We start from the raw sequence: 20,880 nt of genomic DNA, 5'->3' as shown, positions 1-20,880 counted from the left end.
TTAGGATTTGTTAAGTAAATTATTTTTGTAAAAAATTACATTGATCGGATAACGGATATTACGTATCCAGATCACTTTTTTATGAACCGTTAATTTTCTGACCGTTCATTTTTTTCTAGACAAAAGTGATCTGAATACATATTATTCAATCGATGTGATTTTTTACAAGAATAATATACTCAATAAATCCTAAAATGTGAACGATTTTGATTATTAAAAATGAGCCCAAAAGTGGGCCCAATAAGTCGAACTGGACCAGACTGTCCCAGATCTGAACTGGAGACAGTCTAGACCCATTTAGGGAATGCAAAATGTTTGAGACCCCCTTTGGAATAACCCCCACACCCCTAAAGTGATTATTACCCTCCATGTATGTGTGATGCCTACATCATAAGTGATTCAGATTTGTGGGAGTCTTGTAGGGAATCTTGCGGGGTAGGGAGTCTTAATCATTGCTTAGCAAGTCCTTTTATTTTTATTATAATTTAATTATTAACTAGATAATCAACAATACATACCAACAACCATATCAACATTATAACTTATAAGAAATGAAAAGGAATAATTAATATTTATTTTTGAGTAATATTTTTCTAGTTTTCCAAGAATTTCACGATAATAATGTGTCCACTCAATGACGAGTGATTATGTATTTATATAGCCAAAATACATATATACACATACATACATATATATATAGATACATATTAGCATTCAACTTGTACTATGCATAACTAAATGTATATAAAAATAATATATATTTATATTTTATAAAATTTTAGATTATAAAATTATTTTTATTTTTGAATTTTAAGATATATCACAAGGATATTTATTATCATTGTACGAATTTTTAGATCATAAAATTCAGAGTACCATTTATTTTACTCTATAACCTATAGAGGTGCAACTTGGGTGGGTCTAACTTAAGTAATTTTAAGTTCGTAAAATTTTAAAATCTCAGGACTATTTTGAATTTGGTCAGAACTAAAGGTTGTTTTGGGAATTAACTTTTTTTTTAGTGACATTTTAGTTTTATATGGAAGTATGTGAAAAAAATAAAGAATAGGTGATTTTTTTTTTGCAGTACTTTTTAGCTTTTTGATTAAAAAGCTAACTTTCCAAAACAAGTCTAAGGGAAAAATTTATCAACTCAAATTAAATTCAATAAGAGTTTGAGTAGGAATTATCACAATCCAAGCATTCTAATTCTAGTTTAAAATTTAGATAGAATGATATGAAATGAAGAAAGGAAATTCAATGATCATGAACAAAATGATAATGGAAAATTATATATATATATATATATATATATTTATATATATAATACTTGGTAGCTCGAAAATAATTGGCCCGAATTGGCTCGAAACTCAAAACGACGTCGTTTTGGATTTTTCTTTTTTCTTTTTTGTTTTTTTTGTTTTCCCTTTCCTTTCTTCTCTAAGACAGACAGAAGAAAGAAAGAGAGACAGAGAGAGAGAGAGAGAGAGAGAGAGAGAGAGAGAAGATGGAGAGGAGGAAGAGAAGGTGAAAAGAAGGAGAAGAAGGAGATCTGTATATACATAAATCTGTGTGTGTATACACAGATTTGTGTATACACACAGAGAAGACGGTGATGGCGGCGCCGGTGGGTGGTTCTTTCTCTCTTTGCCGATGGATGGTGTCGGTGGATGACTTTCTCTCTCGGTGAGTGGTTTTCTCTCTCTCTCTCTTATATATATATATATGTGTGTGTGTGTGTGTGTGTGTGTGTGTGTGTGTGTGCATAGATCTGTATGTAAAGACAGATCTGGTATTGATGTTGATGATGATGATCTGGTGTTAATGATGATGATGATGCATAAATCTCTCACACACACACACATATATATATATATATATGTGTGTGTGTGTGTGTGTGTGTGTGTTTGTGTGTGTGTGTGTATGTGTGTGTGTATAGATTTGTGTATGCACACAGATCTGGTGTTAATGATAATGTGTTGATTCTACAATTTTTTTTTGTAATTGTTGGTTGTTGTTGATGATAATGTGGTGTTCTCGGTCCTCAGCTCTCTCATCTTCATCTTCATCTTCATTTTCATCTTCATCTTGGCCTCTGTTTCAGAGAAAAAAATAAAAATAAAAAATAAAAAAATCCAAAACGACGTCATTTTGGGATTCAAGCCATTCGGAGCAAGCCTTATTTGAGCTACATAGCAAAATTGTATATATATATATATATATAAATATATTTTGTCAAACCTTTTTGATGTGTGCCAAAACTTTTTTTTTTTTTTTTGTTATGTAGGGTATCTTGGGCCAGCTTATGAGCACCAGAATAAGTCTCCATAGCCCGAACAAGCCTTCTGAGACAAGACTAACGCTATGCGGTCCATGGCCCCGAGGTATGTATTTTTGTTAGCTAAGGGATTCGAACTTGAGACCTAAGAGGAAGCAAACCTCCAAGTCTCAGTTGTTACCCACTAGGCCAACCACCCTGTACTTGTGCCAAAGCTTTATTGATGCAACTATGAAGGAGAAAAATATATAGATATTCTGTCAAACCTTTTTGACTAATCTCACTATTCTCTAGGCTTGTTTATTTGGTAGATTAGATTGGATAAGATTATAAGTACGGTAAGATTAAGTGATGAGATTATTAGTGTAGTGGTATTAGATTGACGATGTAAGATAAAAAGTATTTATTTGTGTACTAATGTGGTGGTATTAGTTAGTTAGAACCAAATCTATAAAATTATCTAAAAACCCTCCTTACATATAATATAATTTTGTTAGTTTTGTAAAGTAGAGGGCAAAATATTTGTGTGCAAAGATTAGCTATTCCAACCCTTCTATGGAAATACTGATCTTACCATGGGAGAAGATTCATACCCCCATAAAATTGTTAATCCCATCATATTTTATTACATACAAACATGAATTTGATGGATCTTACGAATTAATAATTCAATCCTCCCTGCCAAATCCCTAATCAAACCTGATCTCTGTTTATGTTTGATAGCTGGGTGATGCGTGAAGGCCAAGCGATTTAAATTCTCAACGAAGATATGGTCAAATCTTTATCTTTCGTTTTGAAAAAAAGTTTGAAATATATCTTGTAACCACATCAAATATGGAGGAGATCTAAACAAATCATAAATGTCAACAACAATAATAATCTACCAAGTACATATATTTAGGAAAGAGTAATGTTAGGGACACCAAATTTTCTACCAAACAAATGACCAAATGTCTTACATGGGTGTGGGGTCCGCAATTTTGTGGGTCCCACACCCATGTGAGACATTTGGTCATTTATTTGGTAGAAAAATTAGGACCTCTAACATTTTCCTTCAAGAAGAGTAATGTTAGGGATACCAAATTTTCTACCAAACAAATTATTTTTATTATTATCTAATTATTAACTAGGTAATCAACAATACATACCAATAACATCATAACTTATAAGAAATGAAAAGAAATAATTAATATTTATTTTTGAGTAATTTTTATAGTTTTTCAAGAATTTCACGGTAATAATGTGACCACTCAATAACGAGTGATTATGTATTTATATAGCTAAAATATATATATATATATATATACATTAGCATTCAACCCATGCCATGCATGACTAAATGTATATAAAAAAAAATATATATTAATATTTTATAAATTTTTAGATTATAAGATTATTTTTATTTTTGAATTTTAAGATATATCACAATGATATTTATTATCATTATATGAATTTTTAGATCATAAAATTGAGAGCACCATTTATTTTGCCCTATAATCTGTTGAGGTGCAACTTTTTGTTTTTATGAATTTTACCCTAAAATTCAGTGCACCATTTATTTTACCACAACTTTTTTTTATTATCTTTTTTCTTTTTTCAGAGCACCATTAAGAGCACCAACTTTTTTTTTTTACCCTATAAAATTCAGAGCACCATTTTTTTTTTTTTTTTTGGTGTCGAGGTGCAACTTGGGTGGGCCTAATTTAAGTAATTTAATTTTGTAAAATTTTAAAGCCTTAGGACTATTTTAAATTTGGTCAAGACTAAAGGTTGTTTTGGGAATTAAATTCTTTTCAGTGACCTTTTGGTTTTATATGGAAAAATGTGTAAAAAAAATAGAACTGTTTTGAGAAGTTGGTAAAAAGTTAATTTTTTGTCTTTTTTAATTTATTTTGTCTTTTTGTAGATAAGTTATGTGAGAGGTGATGTGATTTAAAATTGATAAAATGCTAGAAGCTGACTTTTTACCAGCTTCTCAAAAGAGCACAGAAAGAATAGTAGATTTTTTTTTTTTTTTTTTTTTTGCAGTACTTTTCAGCTTTTTGATTAAAAAGCCAACTTTTCAATAAGAGTTTCGAGTAGGAATTATCACAATCCAAGCATTATAATTTTTATTATTAGGAATATGTAACCCTTACATTGAATCTGTGCATCCACGGAAACTTGAAAAGGAAAAAAAAAAAAAAAAAAAACTTTGTTTTAGAATTTTAGATTGATTGTACTAAAGTATTTTTTTAATAGGGAGCTTTTTGATAAATTCACTTTTTAAGAGTTTTATTCCATCCAACTCATATTCTTTTTGACTATTTCATTAGGTCCTATTTGAGATAAGAAGACCAAAATACATTTTTCATCTACTTATGTTCCATTTAGTTCACATTATTTTCTTATGTTTCAATAAATCCGTGACATACCAAAATACCCCTAATGTGAATGTTCACACCGTCAATGTGAATGCTCATATCGTCAATGTGTAGGGGCCCGGCCTATGTCGATCCTCGTGTGTGCCCGGAAAAATTTGAGTCGGGCTGGGGCGGGCCCAGCCCGTTGACAATGTAAATATTCACATTGATATGTTAACATTCACATTAATAGGAGTGTAAAATTGGCCCGCATCCCTTGGCGGCGCGAAACCCGCCCGCGGCCCATGAGCGGCCCGGGGCAGGCCCAGTCCGGCCCGTTGACAATGTGAATATTCACATTGACATGTTAACATTCACATTGATAAGAGTATAAAATTGGCCCGCGGCCCATGGGCGGCCAAAAGCCCGCCCGCGGCCCGGGGCGGGCCCGACCCGACCCGTTGACAATGTGAATATTCACATTGATATGTTAACATTCACATTAATAGGAGTGTAAAATTAGCCCGCGCCTCGTGGCTGCCCGAAACCCGCCCACGGCTCGTGGGCGGCCTGGGGCGGGCCCGGCCCGGCCTGTTGACAATATGAATATTCACATTGACATGTTAACATTCACATTGATAAGAGTATAAAATTGGCCAGCGGCCCAGGGCGGGCCCGACCCCGCTTGTTGACAATGTGAATATTCACATTGACATGTTAACATTCACATTGATAAGAGTGTAAAATTGGCCCGCAGTCCGTGGACGGCCCGAAGCTCGACCGCAGCCCGACCCGTGACATTGTGAATATTTACATTGACATGTTAACATTAACATTGATAGGAGTGTAAAATTTGCCCGCTGCCCGAAGCTTGCCCGCGGCCTGGGGTAGGCCCGGCCCGTTGACAATGTGAATATTCATATTGACATGTTAACATGCACATTGATAGGAATGTAGAATTGGTCTGCGGCTTGTGGGCTGTCCGAAGCCTGCTCACGGCCCGGGGCAGGCTCGTTTGGGTCCGAGCCCGAGCATGTCCAAGACCCTAGGCTAGGGCCTAGGCCATCACTTTGAAGCCTGGCCCAGCCCATCAGCCCACTTAAAGCCCATTCAAGGCTCAGTTTGAGGCCCAGCCCGCCCGAGGCGCAATTTCTTTTTTTATGGAAAATAATAAAATTTTGGTAGAAAAAATTAAAAAGAATTAAAAAAAATGGCCAGGCTCGCCCAAGCCCGACCTAAGCTCGAGGCTAGGCCCAGGCCCACTGGCCCGACCTGAGGCTCGATCCATCGGCCCGTCTAAAGTCCGAATGCCCTTATGCTAGGGCTAGGGTCTGGGCCTAATTTTTTTGCCCGTGGGCCAGGCCGGGCCAACCCGAATTTTTTTGGACACCCACAAGGCTCGATATGGGCCGGCCCGGGCTCTACGCATTGATGATATAAACATTCACATTGACGATGTGAACATTCACATTATGGGTATTTTGGTAATTATGTCTTCCATAGGACTTATTGAAACATAAGAAAATAATGTGGACTAAATAGAATATAAGTAAATGAAAATGGTATTTTTGGCTTCTTATCTTAAATAGGACTTAATGGAATAGTCAAAAAGAACGTACGCTGCCCGAAGCTCGCCCGTGGCTCGGGAAAGGCTCGTTTGGACCCGGGCTCGAGCCTAGTCTGAGACCCTAGGCTAGGGCCTAGGCCATCACTTTGAGCCCAGCCTGACCCATCGGTCCGGTTAAGGCCCATTCAAGGCTCGGTCCGAGGCCCAGCCCGCGCTGAGGCCTAGTGTCTTTTTTTATGAAAAATAATAAAATTTTGATAAAAAAAATTAAAAAGAATTAGAAAAAAAAATGACAGGGCCCGCCCAAGCCTGAGGCTAGGCCCAGGCCCATCGGCCCCGACCCGAGGCTCGACCCACCGGCTTGGACCCGAACCCAAACGAGCCTACCCCAGGCCGTAGGCAGGCTTCGGGCAGCCCACGGGCCGCAGGCCAATTCTACATTTCTATCAATGTGCATGTTAACATGTCAATGTGAATATTCACATTGTCAACGGGCCGGGTCCGGCCTACCCCAGGCCGCGGGCAAGCTTCGGGCAGCGGGCAAATTTTACACTCCTATCAATGTTAATGTTAACATGTCAATGTGAATATTCACAATGTCACGGGTCGGGCTGCGGTCGGGCTTCGGGCTGTCCACGGGCTGCGGGCCAATTTTACACTCTTATCAATGTGAATGTTAACATGTCAATGTGAATATTCACGTTGTCAACGGGCCGGGTCGGGCTCGCCCTGGGCCACTGACCAATTTTATACTCTTATCAATGTGAATATTCACATTGTTAACAGGTTGGACCGGGCCCGCCCCGGGCCGTGGGCAGGTTTCGGGCAGCCATGGGGCGCGGGCTAATTTTACACTCCTATCAATGTGAATGTTAACATGTCAATGTGAATATTCACATTGTCAACGGGCCGGGCCGCCGGGGGGGTCTTTTGGCCGCCCATGGGCCGCGGGCCAATTTTATACTCTTATCAATGTGAATATTAACATGTCAATGTGAATATTCACATTGCCAACGAGTTGGACCGGGCCCGTCCCGGGCCACCTATGGGCTGCCGGCGGGTTTCGCGCCACCACAGGACGCGAGCCAATTTTACACTCCTATTAATATGAATGTTAACATGTCAATGTAAATATTCACATTGTCAATGGGCAGAGCCGGCCCCGGCTCGCGGGCAGGTTTCGGGCCGCCCACGAGCCAATTTTACATTCCTATCAATATGAATTTTAAAATATGAATGTTCACATCATAAAATTACTAACCGTTCAAAAAATATTTGTAAAGGTATCAAAATTAAATATAAGGGCATAAGTGTCCAAGAAAATAGTGTAAATCAAGAAAAATGACTTTATGGAATAAAACTATACATACATGGGACTAAATAAGTTAAAAAATTCATTCATGGACTTCTTGAATTAAAACACTTCTAAATGGGATTTATCAATAAAAATCTCTTTTTAATATCTACTTATTTAAAGAAAAAATTATGTGATTAAGAATCTTGTGATTAGTGATAATACCAGAGCATATATGGAAATGTAAAACATCCCAATCTAATTCCAGTGAAGTTCGTGATAAAGTTTATTTTATTTTATTTTATATTTTTCCCATATCAATTAATGAGTTATCAACATTCTTAATTATTATTTTTTTCTTCTAAAATTTAAAAAATATATTTGTTTATAAAATTTATTTGACCATTGAAGAATGATTGCCACATTGACATAATTTTATTTGTTTTAAACAATATTTCAATGCGACAATTTGAATGAAAAATTAAAATAAAATTTTGAGAACTAGTTTTTGTAGTATTATTTTTTTTTCACGAAAAATAATGTGTAAAAAAGTAAAGTGAATACTAGATTTTTTTGTAATAATTTTTTGGCTAAAATATCTATAGGCCTTAGTTTTTGTTTGGCATCAAGCTAAAAAAATCACATTTTTATAAAACTTTTTTTATTTTTTATCTTTAGCAATTTTTTTAGTTCGTCTAATCTAAAAGATAAAATGAAAAAATTCAAAAAATTCAAAATGTTCACCAAAAAAAAAGTTAAAAAGTCAATTGTTTTTTACTTTTTTTTGTGTGTTAGAAATAGATTTTTTTTCCATTTTTTTTTTGGGGGCTTTATCTAGTTGAGTAAATGTCTATAACTTTTTTAAATCTAAGAAACAAAATGTCCACTAAAGACAAAAAAAAAAAAAAAGTCCATTCCAGTACTAATAAGATTTTCAATATCAAAATTTTAACATTAAACACCCAACAAAAATTTTACTTTATAAAATATTTTTTTTGTCATTTCCATAATTATTAATTCTATTCTGGTAGTAAGTGATTGTAATTCTATAACTACTGTTATATTAATGGAATTCATTAAGAGAATTTAAATATTATTTGAATTTAACTAAATTATGTTTTAGACCAACTGTAAGATAACATGTTTAGTTTGAAAATTATAAAATTTTAAAAATATGAGAAAATTAGAATGAGACTTCCAATCTCAAGAGAGTGGAACGTTTTTACTTATCCTATATAATATAGGAAAAACACAAAATATTACTATTGATTGGATATACAATCATACAATGTTCTCCAAGTAAAACTCTATTTATTTATACATAAAATTCATACAGTTTTTTTAACAAAAATGATGTGACAATTTTATTTTTGTAAATAAATTCATCATTATAGGTATGTTGTTTTAAAGTGAAGGGTGTATCTTGAGCCACATTATTTTATTAAGTACAAAAATTCTACAAAAAAATTATTGTATCATTATTTATTCCAAAAAACTTTAAAACGAAATAATTTATGAGAAGTTTGAATTAAGATTTCTTTTTTAACAACTATGTGTATTTTCAATCTGAAAAAAAAAAAAAAAACTATGTGTATTTCATTAAATAATGAGGGAATATTACTTTCTCCATCCAAGTTGCAAGGCATTGCATGTGTCAAATTTACCTAAATCATTAGTGCTTACAACATGTGTTACCATTAGAAACTCCGATAGTTGAGGGGGGTTTAGTTAAACAAAAAGTGGATAGAGTATCTATCTCTACTATTATAATTACAAAATGTGATCATTTTATTAAGGCTGAAAGTTATAATTCATTTTTCTTATTTTTTTGATTTTGCTTAATTTTTATTAATATGTGTCACAATATGATTGGTTTCTAGTGGGGACATATTTTTGGGTTATTTACGTGGCTTAGGTGGTTAGCCGAGATACTACGTGGGTGGTCTTGGATTGTCGAGATATGGTATGATTATATCTAAATTCGAAATATGCGAATAAAGGACAAGAGTCCTGATGAAGTTGGGTTGTCTGTTTGGATAAGGATGTCTGTTTGGGTAAGGATGGATTCTTGAAGGAGTTTGTTTTCTTCTAAATGAGAGAAGTTATAGATAAGTGATATCCTTATAAGGGACAAAGTACGTAACACTTTTAAGAGACGAGGGCACTATTCATTATAAAAAGAATATTGTGATTGAGTTGTTATCTTTGAGAGATAAGTTATTGTGATTGAGTTGTTATATTTGAGAGATAAGTTGATTGACTCGATCGTCGGAGTGTCCTGGATGGATGAGCCACCGTGGTTTGCGGTCTTCTTGTGTGCAGCTGTTGAGCTTATATATCCTGTCACGTGCTTTTCATCTTTGTTTCTTGAATCTCGAAGATGAGATTCGATTAGTTGTGAGGTTAGATTTTAACACCCACGTCTATAAATTAATTTTATATTCTTAAAATAAAATTTTAAATTTAGATTCTTTTTTAAATTATGTTACTATTATTGAAATAAGATCAATATTCATTCATTAATTTATGCATCTTTTATTGAATTATAAAATAAAATTTTAAATTTAAATTATTCTTTAAATTATGTTATTACAATTAGAATATGATCAATATTCACACGCGTCATAATATTATTGGTTTAAACATACTATGTTATTAAATACATGTATTCAAATTATTAATTCCAATTAAAAGTTTATATTTTTACTTTGTCATTTTTTGTTTTAAATTTTATAAAAAAAAAATTTGTATCGTTCTAAATTACAAGGGCTTGAGCAATAAATTTTTTTAATACAAACATTTTTTTTTTAACAAAAGACAAAAATATTAAGAAAATGAATGACTTTTTTAACACTTACCAAACATGGTGGATCGAATAAGGGAGTTATGCCCCATGTCAATATATCAAATCAAGAGTTGACACATATGATATTACATAATTGTGAGTACAATTGTGAGTGTTTTTTGTGGGTCATGCTCCGGAGCTCTACTTAGAGCTGCAACAGTGAGAGCTGTCCAACCATAAAAAAAAAAAAAAAAAAAAAAAAAAAAAAAAAAAAAAAAGTGAAGTAAAAGACAAAAAAGAGGGAAGAAAAAGACAAATTAGAGATGCATTAGAGGTCTTTGTTTAGTGGTCCAAATCATTTTTGGTTTTTTGTGGGTCAAACATTTTCCTTATTATTCAAAAAAAAAAAAAAAAAAAGCCTTATTGCTCGCCTAAACTTTTTTAGCACCTACGAAATATGGTGGATCCTGTTCATTTTTTTTAATCACAATTGCCAATTAAACAAACTAAAATAAAAATAAAATCTTTTTTGGCTCAAATTACTAAAATGTGACTTTTGCTAAAACAAATAGAAATAAATGTTATTTTTCTATTAAAAGTGGTGGTTTGTGAAATATTTTTTTATTAAAAAAATGAGGATTATAGGTGATAATTTATTGGTCATCTAGAATTATTTTTAGATCAAATGAGAATACCATTCTAATTTTTTTGTTATCTTTTTTTTTTATTTTTATTTTTTATCAAGATACTTTTATTTTGTAAGAAATTTAATTTTATTATATTTAAATTATTTTATGAATTTATAAAATATAATTTTTTTAATATTAACTTATTCGATGATTCCTTTCTAAAAAGTGATTTTTTTAAACATAAAAAAAAAAATTCTATTGAAGAAACTTAAGCATATTGCTTTTGTTTTTGTTCATTAATATTAAAATTTTAATTAATCTTATTTATTATTAAAAAAATAAATTAACAAATAATTATATATATATATAATTTTATTTCGATGCTGAGGTTATTTGATATCTTTGATGAAGTCCACTCAAATTTATTCGAATTTTTAAATTTTACATAGGTCTTTATCGAATTAAAAATTATGTTGCCAATCTTTAAAAAATTTCAAGCTTGCTTCGAGTTGCTTGGGTTGAATTCGCTAGAGTTTGCAACTCTAGCGAGGGAGTTGAAAGTTACATGATTGAAATTGTGATAAATTAAAAATGAGTTAATTACTTAAAAGTTCATTAATATTAAAATTTTAATGAATCTTATTTATTATTAAAAACTAAATTAGCAAATAATTTTATATATTTATATATACAATTTTATTTCAATGCTGAGGTTATTTGATATCTTTGACAAAGTCCACTCAAATTTATTCAAATTTTTAAATTTTACATAGGTCTTCATAAAATTAAAAATTATGTTGCCAATCTTTAAAAAATTTCAAGCTTGCTTCGAATTGCTTGGGTTGAATTTGCTAGAGTTTGTAACTCTAGCAAGGGGGTTGGAAGTTACATAATTGAAATTGTGACAAATTAAAAATGAGTTAATTACTTAAAAGTTCTATTTACAAATGTTATGGTAGCTTAGATCTTATTTAAGATTTTTTAAATGAATAAGTCCTATTTAGTAAAAATGAGAATATTATCAGTTTTTTATCAGTTTTTAAAATCAAGAAAATTATCAATTTTGCACAGTAATATTTAAGATAATTGTTTCACTAACTGATAAAAAAACAGAGCATGTTACTTATTGGTTTGATTCAACTATCTAATAAAACCGAGAACATTTTTTTTAAATGTTAAAACTGAGAACATTATCAGTTTTCATTTTTAAAGTTTTTTTTTTTTTTTTTTTTTTTTTTTTTTTTTCCATCAATGTTCTATCATCATGTATAGATACAAAATTTTTAATTTTACATAAAAAAATAATTCAATTTTTTTTAAAAAAAAGTTTTTTTTTTCACATAATTTTTTTTAGTTTTTTCAATTTGAAACTTGATATTTTAAAGTTTCGAAAATCAAAATAAATGTCAAATTATCATGTTCTTTTATAGATAATTATAAATGATAAACAATCATTATTTGAAGGGCAATTCCGACTATTAAAAATTTAATGAGACTTAAAGATCTAAAAAATATTAGTTAGGATGTAATGGATTATAAGTTTACAAATTAGGACTTATATGTAAATGCATCATTAAAAATTGATACATAATTTGTGATAAAATTGTTAAACTTAAATTGTAGATTTCAATATTTTTACTTTTATTTTTATAATTTACATACAAAAATCTAATTATTTATATTATTTTATATAAAAACATTTTATTAATATTTTCGTGCATAGCAGGTTTTTCACTAATAATTATAAAATTCAATACGGTTTCATACTGGATTGAATAAGTTTACTATGATCATAAAAAATGGAGTAATGCTACCTACATTATCTAGTGTATCAATTAGATATAATATTAGGTGAGATTCATATTAATTGATGAAATTTATATGTATATTTTGTTTCTTACTTTAGTATTTTAGTTAATATACTAATTAGTAGTTGTAGCATTACTCTAAAAGAATAAGTAAATGCTTATATTTTAGTTAGTGTGTTAGTTGGTATACTAGTTAGTATTTATAACATTACTCTAAAAGAACGAGTAATGCTATTAATGTCAATTAGTGAACCAATTAATATATCAACTAAACACAATGTTAAGAATAGTGAACATTCGAACATTTATTGAAAAGCAAAAATCACTTGTGTCAATTATTTTAGAAAAAAAAAAGAGGACCTTTTAAGGAAAAAAAGAAAAGAAAAGAATAGTCACATTCACACACACATGAGGACAATCCAACAAAGGTATCAATTAAAGGATTTGAATGTAAGATTTCCAAGTCTGCACTGGGGCAATGAAAATTTCTCTTTAATTTTCTTGCTCTGACATATCAAATTTTCTTTGCTATCAATTCAACAATGCTACGTAATTTGAATTTGAGTTTGCTCGAAGGACTCAAACTTTGACTTGCTGGTTGTTTGGCAATCAAGTGATAGTCGTGGTCGATAGGGTGACAACCGCGGTATACAAGTGTTGCACCGGTTGTCTAAGAGGTCATCTGGACAGTCGACCAACATGCACAAATTCGAACAATTTGGACCAACTAGCTACTAAAATAGAAGTATGATAGGTCCCCAGTCTACATATATCATCACATAAAAGCAAGCAAGTAAGCAAGCAAGCTTATTGAAGTTGGTTTTTCTCAAAGAAAAACAATAAGGGAACGTAAACAAGAAGAGCAATGCTTCTTAGATTGACTCCGTTATCAAAGCTGACCTGCAATGCAACCATCATTATTCACGTAGATCGGCTATGGTGCTCGAGTCAATCTGCACATCAAGAAATTAGAGGAAGCAAAATGATTTTCCATCTTCAATGTGCATAGACATACAATAATGAGCATTCTTAATTTGTACAATAACGTTAACCATTTGACAAATAATCATTAAATCATTCAATTGATGAGAATTCTTTCAACAACATGTGACTTTTTACCGATGAAAAAAAAAATGCGGCTTTCGCATCAACAAGTCCTTCAGGGCCTTCTTCTTGCACACAAACTTACCAATTCTCCTTCACAATCTTGAATTTTTCTAGCACAATTTTCCCTTCCTTATATTTTTGAGAATCCTCGTAGGCTCTTTCATACTTCCAGCCCAGCACCTCTCTGCAATCGGAGCAGTATACATCGGCAACCGTGTGGAGACCAGTCATAAGATGTCGGTCCTCTTTAGGACCCACAACAATGTTGGTTGCATGAGAGAATAGAAATGCTCGTCTGTTTTTGGCCTGACAACAAATTCTCGTAATATTTATAATTTATGTCTTACTAATTAAAAGAAAAATATATTACTATCCCATGGCAGTGTTAAATCCAAAAACAAAGATGTGGTTACAACTTTCCTATCTAATTACTATTTTGTTTACTCCAAGGTTTCATACTTTGAACTAAACGTATAAGTTTGTCTGGTATATTCGTTCTTTCTAAAAAATTATTCAGAAAAATAAGGGGCTAAATGTATGAGCTTGTTTATCATGTATGAAGGGAAAAAATAAAATCAGAAAATGTATTCAGAATTTGGTATGTTTCAAATACATTCATACTGGATCTGATCAACACTCGTATCACATTTAAATTTACAACATACACTCAAACTCAACACTATTTTGAGTATATTTTCTAAATACAGATGCATTTTTGCCTCAAGTTTAGATAAAAAATATGCATTAGCATATTGAAACTTCAAAACTATCAATCAAAACGTGGGTACTTCACCTGAAAACCTTTGGAAATAATGTCATCATGAAGAGCAACACGGTTTCGACGTTTATAGCAGCTGTACAACCTGGGACCAACAAATTCCTCCATCAACCACCCCAGTGTTCTTGCTAAAAATTATGAAAGATCAAACTGAGATTCAAACTCGTAACCCAGATTGAATACCAGAACTTAAACCCAGAAACAATCGCCTGAAAATCAACCTTGAACCAGACTTTAAGACCAATGAAAGATTGAATTTAGTAGTGTGTGGGATCAATGATTAGGGAAGAATCTAATCAAACAAATAGAACTAAAAATAAAAGATTGAGTGAAAGATTCCAAAGAGAGAAATGATATAAACAATGGGGGTGGATGCTGATAAGATTGATTGAAGGGTCCCCTAAAAGAGATTAATGCATTATATTAAGCAGTTCTGTTACGAACACAAAAATTGATCATAGAACTGAGCAGAGAAAATATATATGAATAGATAAAATTTTACAATATTTGTTGGTTAGATTTACATCTAAAAAAATTTATTCATTGATATATATTTTGTGTTTAATTCTATGTTCTTAGACATATTCTATATTAAAATATTACACCATGATGTAGATGTCTTCAAAATAATAAGAGTCATAGCCATATTTTACTTGGTCATTGGTTTACCCACTCCATCAAGAAAAAGAATTCAATCCTCTAATAGAAAACAAAAGCAAAAAACAACAAAACTTATATTAATTAGATTAGATGAGAAACTTGGCTTGTAAGTTATAAGGGTTTAATACCCACAAGTCTTTCTTCAAAGATTGAATGCATATTTGTACGCCAGTAGATTTCATTTATTATTCTATGAATTTCACTCAGAAAAACATATGCCAGTGTGTGTTCAGGTATTCGATTAACTCACTAATAAATGCCACGTCATGATCTGCTAATGATCACTAGAAAATGGACCAGAGTTTAAATGGAAACACATCACTGTTTAGAGCAACCAATTAAGCAATGCTCTTGTAAAAAGATGATGAAGAACAGTTGTGTGAGGTAAACAATGAATGAAATGGACAATTATATATACACTCTCTAACTAGGGTTAGCTTAACCTTCCCTCTCTAATTACAGAAAGGGGTAATGAGTTCTACAAAAGGAAGCCACATCCACCACATGAAGGTTCCAAATCATAAAACATACAAAGAAATCCAAATGTAACAATGTTAATGGAAGTTGCAGATCACAAAGAAACATCTTCCACACCCCAAGTAAATAAATTAAATGAAAAAATATAAAATAATATATTCACGTTCATTGTACCGCCATCTTTTTCGTCATCCATCTCTTCCTGGTGGCCTCCATCGCTTCCTTCCTCATCCTCGTGAGTTCTTGAAACCATTGCTGATAATGTGCATCAATTGCATCCAGCTCCAACTTAAGATCAACATCCTGATCTTTTTCCGACAAGGACAAAGATGAACAACTTGTCAAGCTCATGACTTTAGAAGGTCCGCTTAAATCAACAAAGGACAATTCAGAGCTCTTCCTCAATTCATTCATCGGTGTGAATTCTTCAGAACCAAAATTTCCCTGAAATTCAAAATCATTGTAGTATAAATCCCTGAATTCCATCTCAGAGCTGTACCCACTAAAGGCTTTCGAGCTTTCATCAATGACAAACTCAACAGATCCACTCAGTTTATCGTTCTTTGTAGAAACATCTTGTGACATCACCTCAGAAGCGGCTGATGCTTGCGACTCGTCATCTTCAAAGTTTGCCAAACTCGGAGACCTACTATGTACAGCACGAGGAGTAGCACAATCAGAGTTGTTAAGCAAGGTAGCTTCGTTGGCTTGTACATAACCTTCTCCGGGTCTTGTATTCAACTTAGAGAATCCATCTGGTGGACGACAGGTTAGCATTGTATCCCATGGATTTGGCATTGAGTTTAGATCATTGCCAAGTCTTGGAGAACCTACACATGTACTTCTCATTCCACTTGAGTTGTAATCTGATGAAGGTTTCCATCCAGGTAGAATTCTCATTATTAAGTAATCAATTAACTCAGCAATAAATGCCACATCATGATCTGCTAAGTCCAATTGTTCAACCATCTCACCCACAACCGATAGTGCAGTGTCAGTATCAAGGTAGAAGTGGAAGTGTATATTCCTTACTCGGCCTGCAAGTAAGAAAACAATGATATATTATTATATTACGAAACAACTGTTCGACTCTGCTCGTGTAATGCTTATTGTTTAATCTTTTATACAGCCAGTCCCAAAGCCCGGATAAAGGAGGAGGGTTGTGTGTTAGGTAGTCTGACAGACAGCATGTAAAAATTATCATTAGATCCCTTATGAACATGAATCCTAATATGAATATACGCGTAAATACAAGGGCTGACTGAGCATATAGACCATGATACAGCTGAATGGCAAAAACTGATTCATGTGCCCAACCCCACTTGTTTGGGACACAAGGCTTAGTTTGGTTTGGTATGAAACTAGTACAACAATCAACAAGTTAATGGCCATCCACTTACCACCCGAGTCAGCAATTCGCAAGGTCAATGATACTGAGTTGTCATCATTTTTTATCCCCTTCAACCTAAATTCATTGTTCTGGTGCACCCTCTGGAATTCAACAACTGGAAAACAAGGACTCCAACCGTTGGAGTCTGTACATACGGAGTGGTTATAGTCTGGATCAATTTCCATGGAATGAGGCCCAGAGTTCAATAAACTTAATGATCGGGGAAGTTGGTTAGGTAACTGCAACGGATCACAAATGGCCACCTTTAGAGTCTCAGATTGAAGAAATGGATCTTTAAGAAGTTCCTTGGCAGGCAATCTTTGAGACGCCGCAACCAGACATTTCTCAATGAATTGCTTAACTTCAGGATCATTCACCTTGCTAAGGGAGGCCGGTTTAATACCCTGCAATTCAACACATTATTGGATTGTCATTTAAATTGTTGGTGTAATTACCACCAAAAAATAAATACAAAGCCAAGAACCATCACCATAAGAAGACACCAAAATTTAACGTGGTTTGGCTAATTAAGTTTATCTACAGCATAAATGAATCAGAATTTTCTACCAACTAGAAAATAATTATAATGAAACCAAAGATAAGCAAACTTACCGAGGTAACCTTCTTATAGATTTGAGCTGGATTCTTGCACTCACTATAAGGATAATCAAATGTAACCATTTCCAACATGCACATCCCAAAAGAATATATGTCCACCAGTTCATTATATTCCTCCTCATACAGCTCTGGAGCCATAAATTCAGGAGTTCCTAATAAAGAAAACAGAAAGAGTTGAGACTCAAAGCAAAGTTATTTGTTCAAAATAAATCAATTAAAGGAATTAACTCTTACCAATAACACTCTTAGCGGTAGGCTGCTGCATAATAGTTGCCAATCCAAGGTCTCCAATTTTAATTTCTCCATGGTTTCCATTAACAAAAATATTATCACATTTTAAGTCCCTATGGATAATTGGCGGATTCTGACAATGAAGATAGTCTAAACCTCGGAGAATCTGCCTAGCCCAATTCTTTATAGCCTTCATATCAACGCTTTTGTGTTTCTTCCGGTATCTGATAGGCAATTTACATGATTAATTCAAGAACACTTTCCAGTTAAAACAAACAAATGAGAAAAAAATCAAGAGAACTTACTGCCTCAGACTCCCAGATGTGAAGAGCTCTGTGATCATGTTGACGGTCTTCTTCTTATCATCAATCCATGAATCATAGAATTTGATGATATTTTCATGTTTCAATGTTTTAAGAAGATGGACTTCGGAATACAATTTTTCCAAATGTTCTGGCGACTGCACCACATCATCAATCTTCACACGGTTCCAAGCAACTTCTATTCCATCAATTTCATCAAATGCCTTGTAGCTACAAACAGAGTTAATGAAAGCTTCTTTCAGAAAAGGATTAACATCTGGACTATAGTTAACGCAACGAATTGCGAAAAAACAAATGAAAGATTTTAAGTTTAGATCCATACACAGTCTTGAATGCACCCTTGCCCAAGATTTCATTGTACTGTCAAAGAGCAAAAAATTACAAGAAAGAAATCAGTGCCAAATGAATAAGGGTTAAATGCAATAAATTAACAACTCTGATATGAACATTATATGGCTGGTCAATCTAATCAGAATTTTTTACTGTTGAGAGGGCGGTTGCCTAGAAGAGCAAGGACAAGAAAAGGAGTGGAAACCGTAAGTCTCACATTTGACTGCTGTTTAGTTTCTTATTAAGCCAGAATTATCAACTGAACTCTTGTCACAAAATCATATACATTCTTTTTTCTTTCTCCTTTTTTGTGAACTATTATACATTCTTGTTTGAGTTGAATATTTTTTATTGGAAAACTTAAACCTTTGTCCCTGAGATCTTCCAATTTCTCAATAACCAAACAGCATATAAAGAACTAATGTCAATACATATGAAAAGTGAGAAAAAAAATTGACAAAGAAAAGAAGGGAATAATGGCAACCATGTAATGCAGTATTCTAAGACAATGCCAAACATTAACCAGAGTGAATTACATCATGTACAAGAGCACGAGGTTCAATTCGACAACAGTAATAAATTCAGCATTGCAGCTTCAATACAAACATGACCCATCAAGGAAAAACTCAAAAGAACATATATTAGAAAAAAGAAGCAAAAAAAAAAAAAAAAATCACAAATTATTCCAAATTCAAATTTTGGTTACAAGAATAAACCAATGCAATACAATGCCAAATCAAGATTTCAAATATAACCCATCAAGGAAAAACTCATAAGAACATGTAATAGAATCACAAATTATACCAAATTCAAATTTTAGTAGCAAGAACAAGCCAATCCAATTACAATGCCAAATCAAATATCCAAATATAGTAGATTACCCGAACGTATCGAGCTCTCGGGTCTTTCTCTACATAATCTTCATCAGCGGTAGGAGGCTCTGCGGCGCCAAACAAACAAATGCTTTTCAAACTATTGCCGGAATAAGGCATACCCGAACCATTCCCGGAATTCATTCCAGCAAATAAACAAACACCTAGCAGGAAAAGCGAGAAGAAGAGAAAAACAAACTGTTTCCAAAGCCTAATTAGAGAAATCCAAAATGAATGCGGAGGTGATCGAAGAAAGTCTCGGAGGCAATAGAATAGCACTTCAATGCCGATCGCTGGCGCAATTGGAATCGACATTCAGCAGCAACATCGAGATCAAAGGAGCTCAATAGTAAAGACAACCCAGAAGATGATGATGATGAAGCGAAACGAGTCATGACCATGAACCCAATTGCCATTTTGTGAATTTTCATTCATACCAATCCCACAATCACCATTTTTTGAGTACTTTTTTGGGTTATTCGATTCAAACCCAGAAAAAATGAGGGCGTGAAAAAGCTGTGAAAGATCGAAGTGGGTTGTGGAAGCTTTAGAGGGAGACTGAAATTGGGGAAGATTTAGGAAAGAAGAGACAGAGAGGAGAGAGAAAGGGTTTGATTTGAAACAGAGAGAGAGGGGTTGGGTTGGTACGAAAGAGATGGAATGACCTACAGTTGTTTGGTTGATGATGCAATTAAAGCATTTTAAGTGAGGAAAAGATTAGCTGGTGTTTGTTTGTTTGTTTGTTTATTAAGAGGATAAAACGTTTGCTGTGCATAGCTGCGCCCTTTTGGGATGCAAAAACTAAAACAGCCTCAACTTCTGCAGATGTCAGTTCTATCTCCAACTCCATCCATTTATATCTTCTTTTTGTCTCATTTCGTTATGTATTTGAGTTGTACTCTACCTAAAACAAACAAAGCAAAAACATAAAAAAATAAAAATAATAAAAAAAGATAAATTGCATTATCTGTCTGTCTCTCTAATTTTAGCTAGATTTTTTTTTTTGAGTTTTGTAATTTTAATTTCATCAATTTAATTTTCATACTTTTAATTATGTTTTAATTAGCATATCACCCGTGTTATGTACGGATTGTTTTTATAATTATCTATATATGCGAATTGTGATTTTTAAATATTTTTTTAAATGTCTTATTTTTTTCCTTTTTTATATTATATTAAAGTTTAATATTTTGATAATAATCATATGTGCTGGATTTTTCACGAAATTTTTTTTATGTTTGTTCTTAATGCATTAAAGTGTTATTATGAGTGATAATAATCATATGTGTTGTGAATTTTCAAAGAATTCATGTGTTGGATTTCAAAGAATTTTTTTTAGGGTAATGCTAGGGATACCAAATTTTCTACCAAACAAATGACCAAATGTCTCA

The 20,880-nt window shown here is 32.8% G+C and overlaps 2 protein-coding genes across 2 annotated transcripts; both read right to left on the bottom strand.

Annotated features, from left to right (window-relative positions):
- Positions 1 to 13,745: 13,745 nt before the first annotated feature.
- On the bottom strand, positions 13,746 to 15,041 carry LOC114314654 (protein yippee-like At4g27745). Its single transcript, XM_028261122.2, has 2 exons — positions 14,604 to 15,041; positions 13,746 to 14,116 (listed from the first exon to the last, which is right to left on the bottom strand). Exons 1-2 carry the CDS (start codon positions 14,694 to 14,696, stop codon positions 13,889 to 13,891), a joined length of 321 nt encoding a protein of 106 aa, XP_028116923.2. The 5' UTR covers positions 14,697 to 15,041; the 3' UTR covers positions 13,746 to 13,888.
- Positions 15,042 to 15,640: 599 nt separating this feature from the next.
- Positions 15,641 to 20,367, bottom strand: LOC114314653 (putative serine/threonine-protein kinase WNK6). The gene is made up of 7 exons (XM_028261121.2): positions 19,499 to 20,367; positions 18,610 to 18,647; positions 18,270 to 18,497; positions 17,968 to 18,188; positions 17,728 to 17,885; positions 17,126 to 17,519; positions 15,641 to 16,762 (listed from the first exon to the last, which is right to left on the bottom strand). The coding sequence occupies exons 1-7, from the start codon at positions 19,802 to 19,804 to the stop codon at positions 15,891 to 15,893; spliced, it is 2,217 nt and encodes a 738-aa protein (XP_028116922.2). The 5' UTR covers positions 19,805 to 20,367; the 3' UTR covers positions 15,641 to 15,890.
- Between the last annotated feature and the right edge of the window lie 513 nt (positions 20,368 to 20,880).

The sequence above is a fragment of the Camellia sinensis genome, chromosome 5, assembly GCF_055761805.1.
Source record: "Camellia sinensis isolate YWXY chromosome 5, ASM5576180v1, whole genome shotgun sequence".
In the NCBI taxonomy this organism is placed as follows: domain Eukaryota; kingdom Viridiplantae; phylum Streptophyta; class Magnoliopsida; order Ericales; family Theaceae; genus Camellia; species Camellia sinensis.
The sequence above is the reverse complement of the archived record's forward strand: the minus strand, read 5'-3'. Positions and strand labels throughout refer to the sequence as shown.

Excerpts from the sequence above, each read along its gene's own strand:
- LOC114314654 (XM_028261122.2), bottom strand. The coding sequence starts at position 14,696 with ATGGAGGAATTTGTTGGTCCCAGGTTGTACAGCTGCTATAAACGTCGA. Across the intron at positions 14,117-14,603 it reads TTATTTCCAAAGGTTTTCAG|GCCAAAAACAGACGAGCATT; the intron begins GTGAAGTACCCA and ends ATTTGTTGTCAG.
- LOC114314653 (XM_028261121.2), bottom strand. The coding sequence starts at position 19,804 with ATGTCGATTCCAATTGCGCCAGCGATCGGCATTGAAGTGCTATTCTAT. Across the intron at positions 18,189-18,269 it reads ACATCTGGGAGTCTGAGGCA|ATACCGGAAGAAACACAAAA; the intron begins GTAAGTTCTCTT and ends ATTGCCTATCAG. Across the intron at positions 17,520-17,727 it reads TCTATAAGAAGGTTACCTCG|GGTATTAAACCGGCCTCCCT; the intron begins GTAAGTTTGCTT and ends GTTGAATTGCAG.